The sequence below is a fragment of the Acomys minous genome (genome assembly GCF_964271855.1).
Source record: "Acomys minous genome assembly, chromosome: 6".
Classification (NCBI taxonomy): domain Eukaryota; kingdom Metazoa; phylum Chordata; class Mammalia; order Rodentia; family Muridae; genus Acomys; species Acomys minous.
In genome coordinates this window covers 78,859,285-78,871,672 of record NC_140487.1, presented here as the reverse complement: position 1 = coordinate 78,871,672, position 12,388 = coordinate 78,859,285, and the positions used below count along the sequence as shown (strand labels likewise).

The 12,388-nt window shown below is 45.8% G+C and overlaps 1 protein-coding gene across 3 annotated transcripts in view; it reads right to left on the bottom strand.

Annotated features, from left to right (window-relative positions):
- The window catches only part of ROR1 (receptor tyrosine kinase like orphan receptor 1), a 345,467-nt gene that overhangs the window by 225,046 nt on the left and 108,033 nt on the right, over positions 1-12,388 (bottom strand). The window contains exon 2 of one of the 3 annotated variants that reach the window (XM_084785978.1): positions 2,092-2,159. The exons of the other annotated variants lie outside the window; for them this stretch is intronic. Coding sequence (XP_084642104.1) covers positions 2,092-2,116 — 25 coding nt within the window. The 5' untranslated portion in view covers positions 2,117-2,159. The remainder of the gene's footprint in view (positions 1-2,091; positions 2,160-12,388) is intronic. 3 annotated transcript variants of the gene reach the window in all.

The following is a 12,388-nucleotide window of genomic DNA, read 5'->3' as shown; positions in this document are numbered from 1 at the left end:
TCCTCATGGCCTCATTTCTTCAGTACATCCCTTATATACTTCAACTTTGATTCATTCAGTATTAGTGATTTTATAATAGGCATGGTATCACTCTATGCCCAGAGCCCACAAAACTACCCTCCAAGGCAAAACTACCCTCTTGGCTGTCTTGTCAGTTTCACAGGTAGAAGATTCAGGCTCTGAATGCAAGGCTAGGTTCAAACTCAGACTTTCTCCATCCACAGTTCATGCTGCGGGTGTCCTCCATTCAGAACGGCGTCTACAAGCTTGGCAGTGCCATGATGAAGTGGGAGGGTCAAGCGGAGGTCCACATGCTTTCTTGTGACTTCCATCCCTGAGGTACCAGTCCACATAGGGAGCAAACCATCCCTTAGGTTCCTGGGAGCCTGAATTCCTTCTTACACAAAAATCTAGACATAAATAGCCCTGAGTTGAGCAAAAGGGATGTGGTGGAGCATAGAGCACATTGGATGAAGGTCTCTATCTTCTGAAAGACAAGCAGGCGAGTCTGTGTCTACACATGTTCTTGAAGGCCCTCCACAGGTTACACTGAGAGTCACAGACCTCTTTTGGTCACCCAGCGGATGATGGAAACCAAAACACAAGCCACCAGTGGGAAGCTTGGTTAGGAGACAGTCCCAGTGTAGGACTAGTGTTCACACAGCTGAGTCACCCAGTCCACAGATCAGGGGAAGGCTTGATCAGGGATGAGACTTCAAGACCACATTTCAAGAATGGACTTAGAATTCTCATTCCAAAATTCTAGTCTTAGTTTGGCTACCTTTACACCAGCACATCTTGCAGGCAGGACAAATTGTACGTCAAAGGTTATATGACTGGGTTGATGTCCCAATCCCAGGGAGCCCACACTTGACACTGCCTGGAGAGCCAAGAACCAAAGACTGAATAGCCCAGAGACCTAGGATAGAAACAAACACAACTGGTAGAAAAAAAAACAAATAAATAAAAAGCAAATAAAATTATTCCAAATGACACTCTGCTATACCTGTAGACAGGAGCCTGGTAATATCCTCACCAGCAACTGATAAGAGTAGGTGCAGAGACCCATAGCCAAACACTAGGCAGAGCTCGGGAATCCTGAGGGGGGCGGGGGAGATTTTCAGAGCCAGAGGGCTCAAGGACACCACAAGAAAACCCACAGAATCAACTAACCTGGGATCACAGAGGCTCACAGAGACTGATCCGACAATCAGGGAGCCTGCCTGGGTCTGACCTGAGCCCTCTGTATATAAGTAATAGTTGTGTAGCTTGGTGTTCTTGTGAGTCTCCTAACAGTGAGAGAGGGAGCTGTCTCTGATTCTTTTGCTAACTTTGAGGACCTTTTCCCTCCTACTGGGTTGCCTCATCCAGCCTTGATATCGTCTTATAGCAACTTGATAGGCCGTGTTTGCTTGATATCTCTGGGAGGCCTGCCCTTTTCTGAAGAAAAACTGAGGAGGAGTGGATCTGAGTTGGGGGGGGGGGGGCATATGTGGTCAGGTGTAATATTTGAGAGAAGAATAGATTTTTTAAAAAAAAATGGAAAAAAATCTAGTCCTAGCTCTCCCTCTCTGAGCACAGCCTCTCTGCGCCATTTCTGCCTTAGCAGGACTTGGGCTTCTCTCTCAGATAGCCGAGGAGCCCGTTCTGTGCCACAGAGAGTGAGCTCTGCCTGACTGCACAGCATTGTAGTAGCATCAACCTCATCTCGATTCTTTACTGCCATTTCTAGCAGTTGCTCGTTGCGTTTGTTTTGTTTGGTGGTAGCCCCTGAGACCTCACTCATGTCAGGCAAATGCCCATCACTGAGCCACACCTGGGCCCCTTGATCTTCCTATGTGGATATCTGGAGCAGTTCTCACTTGAGTCCTCATCCATCTTATGAGGTTTTTCTGCCCACCTGTCATCAGCACTCAGAGGGGTCTGGCAGGCGCAGCACGGCAGAGAAGACAGGCCAGTAGGGCAGTGCTTAGGGCCTTGAGGAACCAGAAGGAGCAGAAGGCCCTGCGGACTAGATTCAGAGCACCGCATTATGCAGTAGATCACGGTGAGCACCCAAGTGTGGAGACCCATGCCCCTCGTACCACTCACTTGAGAAGCTGAGGCAGTTGATCATGTGAGCCACCTAGGCTGGGCCATATAGCAATATCCTGTCCTCCCTAAAGAAAATGGGAAAGAAACCCTTTAGAAAACTACTGGGTTCTGGGGGCCCTGTACCCCAACACCAGCCCCTATCCTCCCTCTCCTCCAGCCTCAGACCATGAGGAGCACAGATGAAAGTCCTTACACATTCGAGAAAAGGACTAATTTTTTTTTCCATCATGCCAAACGACTCTTAGAGATTGCTCAGACTCTTTGAATGTTTTAAAAATAAGGCCAGGAAGTGAGACTGAGGAGAATCAACAAGTGGCGATCAATTTCAAGCACTTCCAACATATTTATTCCATTTTCTCCTCGGTTTCATGTAGCAGTTACTCACGCTGATTAACTTGAAAAAAGAAAACGGGAACAAAGCCGACCCAGATGTGTACAGCGCCTCGCCCTGGGAAAATGTGTGTAGACTTCAAACCTCCCACACTTGAAAGGCAGCAGGGGGATGAGGCTGGATGGACTGAGCTCTGTCTGCATCTCTCTCTCTCCCAATTGAAGCCGGGAGGTCACAGAGAGGGTAAAACAGCTACCATGACTTGCTTGTGTCTCACAGATCTTCGGGAGTGGGGTGGGGGTGGGGGGATAAGGAGAGGCTTGGAGTGGGTTTCAGAAGGTCTTTTACCAAAGGGTCACTGCAGACAACGTCAACACACCACTCTAAGTGCAGTCACATACAGATATAATTAATAAAATTCATAGTCACCAACAGTGAGTAAAACTTGTCTTCATATGTGGTGGATATCAGTTCTTTTGGGGAAAGAAGAAAGGGTGAGGAAGAGAAAAATATGGAAGGGAAACAGGGAGGGAGGAAAAGAGAGTGCTTTATGGACAGGCAAGGGAGGCCTGGGTAAGGCCAGGGTGGAGAGCAGGTGGGAAAAGGGACATGGGCAGGATGAAGCCGTTGATACAGGCCCTACCATGGCTCAGGAGCTTCCCCTGCTCCCACCTCACCTTGACCCTTCGCTCATGGCCTGAATTCTCTGCACATCTGGCTTGTATTAGCCAGCCCCTAAGGAGAAGTCAGTTCTTTGCAGTGCAGTCTGCATCGGAGACCTGGCCTGCTGGAGAAAAACAGGGCTTTGAGGGCAGAACACAGGTCCCCCCGAGAGCAGAACCACAGGGCTGCACCACATCTGGAGCTATACAGGCCAACGCGCAGCAGCCTTTGCTGAGAATGGAATACACAAGGTGACAGGAGCAAGGGCTGGCCTTTCCCTGGCAAGCAGCCAGGAGCACAGGAAGAAAGCAGGTGAACCTGTCCGGGTAGGTGTACAATCTGAGCCTCACACTATTGCCTGTGGACAACAGGTAACATGTGTTGTTCCTAAAGATAGGTTACTAAACAGTGTGGGGAAACTAAGAGCATTCTGTGGATGCAAATCCATACAGAATAAATATAAAATGCAAGTTATGCAACATTATTCAGCAAAAATATTAACACTAGTTATCAATAGACGGGTGAAACATTTTAGTGCCTTCTGATTTGTGCACTTGAACTTAACCCATATAATCTGCTGCTTAACCAAGAAAATGACATCATCCTATAAAAAAGATGGGGATCACAGATCTGAACTCGTTGTCATAAACGAGACAGTGTTTCTTGCTCTTATTCCCAGCCATGACCTTTCCTTTGCTCCCTGCTTATAAACAAAGTGCTCCAGCCCTTCATAGGAAGCTTGTTTCAGCAAGAAATATAATAATTTTTATGGCAAACACCCAAGAATGGCTTCCATACCTGGGAACTCCTGCCCGCACAGCCCCAGCAAATCCACTGGGTTTCCTGTCCAAATCTGCTTCATGGGAGTGTTCAGAGTTAATACGACAGTGTATATGAAACTGCCCTGGAAGCCAGGGTGCTACCAAGCCTTACAGAGCATTGCTGTAAAGACTTTAGAGACAACAGGGAGGCTGGCTACTTGGCAGAACAACTTCTGGTTAGCACGGGTGGGGGGGTCTTCAACTCAGAAATAACTGTGGGGGGCAACGTACCTGTTTTCTTTCTCCAGCCTTGGTATGAGAACAATGAGGTAATTTGTCTGCCCCCCCACACACACATGCACACACGCACTGTATGTAACCTGCTCAGGTCCTCGTTAAAATCCATGAATGAGGAGCACTTCAAGTCTTCAAACATCTTGACAAGAACCTAATCTGAACTTTAGCAACATCGCACACTGCTAACCACAGAGCAAGCTTGAGTATTTTTTCCCAGATCAGGGCTTCACACTCTTCCTGATGCTGGGGCCCTTTAATACAGTTCCTCATGTTGTGGTGACCCCCACCCATAAAATTATTTCCTTGCTACTTTATAGCTGTAACTTTGCTACTGTTTTGAATTATAATGTAACTATCTGATATGTGACCCCTGTGGGGGTTTCAAGCCACAGGTTGAGAACTACTGTCCTAGAGTAAACCAAGGGTCACAAAAGGACTGCAAAGTTCAAACTTATAAAGGGACTGAAGCACAAAGTTTCATCTTTTCCCATGAGAACTAAAGCCCAGGCACCTACCCAGCACGGCACATCTCTGGTCATACACTTGAGTTGTGACAGTTTGACATAAAATGGCAGCTAGCATGGAATATCTTGTACTTAAAGGATGCACCAAAGACTAAATAGTTGCCTTCATTTTGTCCCAGGGGAATATCAGTGGCCCTGTTAGAGTGTGGGAAACTGGGACCCAGAAGGCGTTGGCAACCTACCTGAGGCTGCACGGAAGTCAAAAGTCTATGGCTGGAACGCATGCGCCTCCACGTCCAAGGACATTGCCAGGTTCCCACACACAGGGTGCTGCTGCTGTACTGTGCTGCTAGCCAAGGGAACAACCACTCCGGAGCTGGAGCATCCCTGTCCATGGGATCCTACTTCAAACTCACACAGAGGAGACCCAAAGTACCTCAGCCAGGAATTCTGGAGAGATCTGGTAACAAGCTAAGCAGGTCTGAGTCTCACTTTCAGCCAACTCTGCTCTGTTAAAGGTTGGCCAACAGGCAGCCACAGCACATGCTGTTCCAGGCCAGACATTCGACCTTCATTCTGGTCTTCCTTGAATTGAATTTCCTAAACCTTTCTCTCTTGTCTGTGGTTCTCAAGAAAGGAACACTCCAATAGCTACTTTCAGTTTGATTTGAGGAAAATGTGTGGGTTTTTATTGTTGTTGTTGTTGTTGTTTTTGGTGGTGGTGGTGGTGGTGGTGGTGGGCAGAGACCCAAGAACGGCTTCCATACCTGGGAACCAAAGCCAAAAAAGTTTCATGTGCAAAAGAGAGTTTCCTGTTTTGTACACATGCGTCAGAGGCAAACAAAATGGAGTCTGTCGTTCCAGAGTGCTAGACTAAAACTAAAGCACATATGTTCTGTAAAAGTGTGTTTGACAAGATCGAATGACCTCTGGGGAGGGGTGTGATTTCACTAACTGTGCCTCTCTTCCTCCTTGATTCTGGTGGAGAGGGTGGGGTGCAGTGGGTTAAACCCCACCCAGCTGCATGTGGATAATTACCCTCTGGACACTTAAAGAGCTGGCTGCAGGACTGACCTTGAGCAGGCACAAGGGGCTTAAGGGAATGAACACAGCTGTATATGCAGTTAAGAGAAATTCACGGGAAAGCCCAAATAGCCACAAGCAGCCTGAGATCCTAGGAAAGGTCACTCTGAGGCTTACACAACATGTGGTTTTTACACACACACACACATACACACACACACACATACACAGAGAGAGAGAGAGAAAGAGAGAGAGAGAGAGAGAGAGAGAGAGACAGAGACAGAGACAGAGACAGAGACAGAGACAGAGACAGAGACAGAGAGAGAGATCTCGAAGGAGTGTGTGCTTCAAAGGTGGAGCCAGATGTTTCCAAAGACATCCTTGCCATCAACAAAAGACGACATGGGAGGAGTCCTGGCCCCTGTCATCAATCCCACACTGAAGCTTTGGGTGCCCTATCTATGTATGTGGGCATGTAAGAGCAAGCAGTTTTTGCTGCAGGGCTCACAGCGGTGGGTGGCTTTTCACCAGGTCTTAGAAAGGGGCCTGGGAGCAAGGCCATTGCAGAGCTCAGTTCTTGTGTGCTACGTGGGTGTTGGGTTTCACCCGTCCTTGCAAAGCATCTACAGGAAATGGCCACAGGAATCCAGATAATGGAAGGGCACTGTGAGTGGTAAAGTTTGGGCATGGGCATGCTAACTTAAAGTTGACAGCGACTATGATATCCACTAAGCTAATTAACCCCAGTAACTTCAAGTACACTATTTCGTTACGATTATTAGTGAGTTAAATAACTTGCTATCCTTGTCACAGGAAGAAGGATGTTGTACACTATCTTGAACTTGCTCCTTGTCTTATGAGACGCTCTGCTACATCTGCCATTTCTGAGTCTGCCTTCTTTTCTTATGTTTCCATCCCTTCGTTGGCAAGGACAGGCAAGACAGAGAGAGGGGTGGCTGGTTCTAGGATGATGTGAGTCTTGTTATCACATAAACTCTACTGGGACCCAGATAACATATCGTAAGTAGATGCTTTTGGTGGCGATTTCCAGCCTCACACTTCCCACACATTGCCTTCAGTCTACATCCACTTGTGCACACTATGCCAGTTAACACCGGTGTGTATGCTGCTCTCCTATTTGCACTGCTAAATGGCTAGCTCGCTCTACATAATAACAGGAGCTTGAGAAAGAAGGAGCAACTATATCTGGTTGCGTTATTTTTTTAATCCTGTCAATATGGTATGTTGAGGTATTTAATAGGGCGTAACATTTTAGGAAACTTAAAAAGATGAAATGTTCTTTAATCCCTCAGGTGTAGACTTAAAACCAGAATGCTGCTTCTTTCTACAATGTATAGAGTTGAGGGACAGGAAGTGGCCATAGCTGGAGATGGCCACAGAGGTTGCTAGCTCAACTGCTGCACTGCATTCAGAAGGGTAAGAGATTCACCTAGCAGGAAATGGAGGCCTTAGAGTCTTGACCTGGCCTCAGTGTTTTTCTCAGCTCTACAATGGACTGCCTTCCATTGTCTCTGAGTGACTGTGGCTTACGTAGGGACAGGCAGTAGGGACCAGGAAGGTCAAGTGGGAACAGAAGTGCTGAAAAGCCACAACATGAGGCTAAGACAGGGTAAGGGCACAGAATCCCTAAGAGGAAGTCAAGTCATGGGGTAGCTTTTAAGGGTTGCAATAGCACAAGCCACCAACTTGTGACTTAGAGTATAGAAATGTGTTTTCCTACAGCTCTGGAGGCTCTGAGTTGGACAGCAAAATGGCTTGCAGGAATGGTTTCTCCAGAAGTCTCCCTCCCTGGCTTAATCTCTGAGCATCTTCACGGGGCCATTCCTCTTCTCCTACGGATCCATGTCACACTGGACTGGGATCCTATCTAATAGCCTTACATTAACTAGTTTCTTCGGTAAAGGGTCTACCTCCAAAACCAGTCAGATCCTTGGGTGGGACAGACAGAGGGACAGGATTCAATCCATAACAGGTCATTTGAAAGTTCCTATCATTCTAGATAAATTTGAATATTTGGTATTAAATAAATTGAACAGTCTAAAGAAGCTGGCAAAAGTTGACAGCTACCAGGTCTGAGAAACACAGGGCCTACCCCAACCCTTTTGAGCTCTTAGTTCCAAAGTCCTGAAGGAAAGGTCATGAGAGTAAAAGTCAAGCATGCTGCTATGTTGAACTCTGCCATTTCCTGACTGGGAGAAAGTCCACTCACTTATCAGGACCTGATTTCCTCTAACATGGGCATGTGGTGTTAATGTAAAACAAATCACTAGAAAATCCTCAGAATCTCCATGAACCTCATAAAGCAGGAAATGCACACAACACTACAACTCTAGGCTCTGCCTTCTATTCAATATCTACCTTCCTGTCATACTATCCCCATAGGATGACATTCTGCAGCTAGATAGTCATGGCTTCCACTGTGGGGAGCCTCTGGCCTGGCCTCTCTTTGCTGACATTTAACTGCCTACTGGCTCTTCCTCCCTTTTCTATCTATGTCTAGGAAAAATGTGCCCAGGCCTGCTATGTCAGCCATTTGTAGACCTGCTCAAATGCAGCTGACATCATAAAGCATTTCTAAGTAGATGTGGCCTTTTCTAAATACTGTTGGGCTTGACCTTTCACTGTATTTGCCCTTCTCTGTGTTCTCAGTAATATTCCATTTGCCAGTACAATCTACACTAAACCTTCCAGTGTGAAAGGTCCTATAGCTATTATGGAAGAAAATATGTATGGATCCTTTATGTGTGTGTATGTATGTGTGTATATGTATGTTTCACCATACTTTCCTTTTCCTATGTCCCATATATATGTATGTATGTATGTATATATATGCATATATGTACATATATACATGTATGTATTCTTCTATAGTCTTGATCATTACCTGATGGCATTGTTTCAGAAGGCTTAGAAGGTGTGACTTTGCTGGAAGGTGTACATCACTGGGGGGGGGGGGGCAGGGCACTAGCCACTCCCAGTTTGCTCTCTCTGCACTCTGTTTATGATTCAAGATGTCATCTCTTAGCTATCCCTGCCTCGATGCCTGCTTGCTTCCCTCCATGATAATGAGTGGACTTTCATTCTTCTAGAACTGTAAGCCCAAACTAAACCCTTCCTTTTATAAACTGCTTTTGTTTCTGTGTTTTATCACAGCCATAGAAAGGTATCTAAGACAGGAGTCTAGGCCTTGAATGAATAAGAAACTGAATGCAGCTGAACAGGATGAGGTACCACAATGGGTGGATGCAAATGAGGTAAAGGGATGACAAGGAGGGACATGCAGTTCTGACTCTGAAAACCGTATTGCAATTTTACATGGATGTAAACCAAAAAGTATCTGTAAATAAAACCAATGGATGATGGGATGAAATACAACTAATAGATAGTACTAATGAATCAAATTGCATTTCAGATGAATGAATCAAGGAGTACGTAGGAAAGGAAAGAGAACCTGGATCCCACTCCAACTTCAACTTACAAAACAAGAACACACATCATTCTATGAAACCATGATGGAGAAGAGGCAGGCAGTTGCCTGGGCGCTTCCCTACTTTGCTTCATTGACTCACAACGCTGCATGACTATTCAGACCACAAGCACCAGAGCTATCTTCAGAAAGGTAAAAGGGAAAGACTAATGTTGAGTAGGAATCTAAGAACTAACCACGCCAGTTTCAGTGAACTAAAGCAAACGCATTTGCAAGAACAGAAGTCCTCATCTACAACGGGAGCAAGGGAGATAGTGCTACATCACAGAGCCGTTTGTTAGAGAGAATGAGCTATTGGTCAGGGCATGCATTAGGAAAGTGTCTAACACAGAAAAAGAGCCATGGTAGACGCTAGCTGTCATGATCGCTTAATTGTAAGATGAACAAATAACTTAAGAGGTGGAGGCTGATGGATGCTGAGTATGAAGCCAGCTCCTACATTCAAGTCTCTACCTCAGAAAAACAGCAACAGGTAGATAGATAGATAGACAGACAGACAGACAGACAGACAGACAGATAGATAGGCAGGCATATATGTGTACACGCAGAGAGGGAACATGAACTGAAAACATAGGTGGAATTAAAAACATTAACAGTGGTTTCCACTTAAATGTGGAATTATATGTTGTTTCCTTTTCCCTATAGTTTTCTTTATAAGATTATTTAAAAGAATAAACAGCAAAGGGGTATATACAAAAACAAAATGAGCCTTGGTTTTTCCATCTATAGTATGGAGACAGGACTGCCTCATCTCTGAGATGCCATGTGCATGCTGCACTCTGACACACAGTTACACAGTCAAAGAAAACTGAGGCACTGGTTGAAAACCAACATTTCCCTTCCACGTGGTAAGAATGTCCTCTTAGAAACGCCCTTCTTTCAACCAAGTCAAACTTGGTGCTAAGTGTGGAAATAACACAGAGAACAAGCAAACCTGCCCTGGCAGAGGGCACTTCAGCCACTAGGAGCGACTGAGCCCACACCTCCACGCTTCCCCAGACCCCACGAGCTGCTGAGCCCACACCTCCACGCTTCCCCAGACCCCACGAGCTGCTGAGCCCACACCTCCACACTTCCCCCAGACCCCACGAGCTGCTGACAGGCCGCTACTGTTCTATCTCTAAGGGGAAGACATGCCACAGTCCGGTGAAAGAAAAAAGAAAGCGCTGCCCGGTGGTGTCTGTTCTGGTACTTGAGTGTGCTTCCCTTCTTTAACTATGAGATGGCATTTCCTCCTACCTCTTCACCTGGATGGAGGTTTAAAACCAAGAGTATGAGCTTCCGGAATCAGCAGGGCCACAGCAACACTGAGGCGGCCCTGCAGGGCCCACATTGCTCCACTATGTATTGGTAGCGGAGCTGCAGAACCACTGAAAAGACCCTTGGCTCTTGGCTTCACACAACTAGGATGGATGCCCCGCCCCGAGAGCAGCCCCTTCTTGTCTGTGGAATCTGTCACAAACCACCTTTGAGTCAAAGAGGAGAAGTGGTAAGGGCACAAAAGGAAACCTATGCTGCAAGATCCCATTGGATTCGCAGCTGCGGCACACTGTGCGTCAGAGCTGACATGTCCGGGGATGTGCGTACAGTTGCAGCCAATTGGATCACCCCAAAACTAAGTGTGGATGTTGTGGGAAAACTGGGGGAGTCGGAGATAAGAGACTGGGTTAGGAGGCAAAATAAACGCACTAAGGCCTGAGGCCATGGAGTCCACCTTCCCAAATCTGAAAAACTGTCTAGCTGTGTAAAGTGCCTGGCCCTTAGAAGCATGGGCACAAGTTACATGGGATTGCTTCTCGGTGGGTGACAGAGGTACTTAAAGTACCCTTTCCATAGAGCAGCATAAGCGTCCCAGAGATTTATTACCTTGCTCTGGCCACTCTAGGATGGGAAGAAATTGTGTCCTGTCTTAGAGTGTGCATATCTTAAAATCATCAGTTGGGCGAAGGGTCCTGGAAGGGAGAAAATGAAACAGCAGGATCTCTTTGGGATGCCTTCCTTCTCAGTCGCCTCTTCTTCCTCCCCTCTCCTCCCTTCTCTTTAACTCCTAGTCCATTTCTTACTCTGTCTCTCACCAGTCCACTCCATCATCCTGGTTGTTCTTTTCCTCCACCTCCACCTGTTTTCTCCTCCCCTTTCCCTTTCTTTTCTGTCTTGCTTCCTACTTCCTGTCTGCCTTTGTCTGTGAAGCAGCATCTCCCTACCCACTAAAAACAAGCTTTCCTCTGAATGAGAAAAGTGCTTTTATTGTCTTTGCTTTTTGGGCACGGTTTTCTCAGTTATGACTAGCTATTTTTATCTAACAACATGACAGTTCTTTTGGAAAATACTAGAGCCCTGTATGTATGACGTACTGTGTTGGGGATACTTTGGTGAGCAACAGACATTAAACCCTTTGACCTCCTGGAGCTGATGTTCCATTGGAAACCTGGCATCAGTATAAGTATTAATATAAACACTTATTTAAGGTACACTTTGAAGGCTCAGAGAGCTTACATTGGAAAAGGGGAGAAAGGAGAAGCAGGAAAAAAAATCCAAGTACATTCAGTAACTGTGCAAATATGGACTTATTTGAGAACTAGAACACATTCAGAATATAGCTCCAATGAGAGAAAAAAGGGCCTCACCTTTGTACATTTACTCAATTCTGCCCTCTATGTTAACCAGACCAGGAGTTGTCCCAGAAGCTGACATTGTCTGGGTATCTCAAGGACCCTCATGGTTTCACGAATTTCACAGACACTCAGTTAAGTGTTGAATGAGAGAGTCTTCTGGTGTAAAATTTATATGTGCTATGCTTATACTCTTATCAAAGATCACTTTTGTGACAGAGAAAAATTAATTTTAAAATATTTAAACTACAATATTACAATAGCGACTGTGTCTACTTAAGCAAAGAGTTAAATACATTAAAGGTGAGTATGTGAAAGGACCAGAGGGTAGTGGCAACTGCGACTGCTGAGCAAGCAAAATCCTACCAGCTAAAGCAGCTGTAGGAAAGTGACACAGCAAAGTCCTGTTAATCATAACAACTCCTGTGTTATGACCCTGTGGGGTTTGCAAAGCACCCCCAAACCTTTTACTTCATTTGACACATTTAATAGCTCTCAGGGCTCATTATTATCAAACTCAAAGAGACTAAAAGATTTGCCTAAAGTTAACAGTGAATAATTAACAGAGTCAGAACTTGAACTCTGGTCCTTTTATTGTGCATCTGGAGTAAGCTGAGACACGAGACACATTTGAG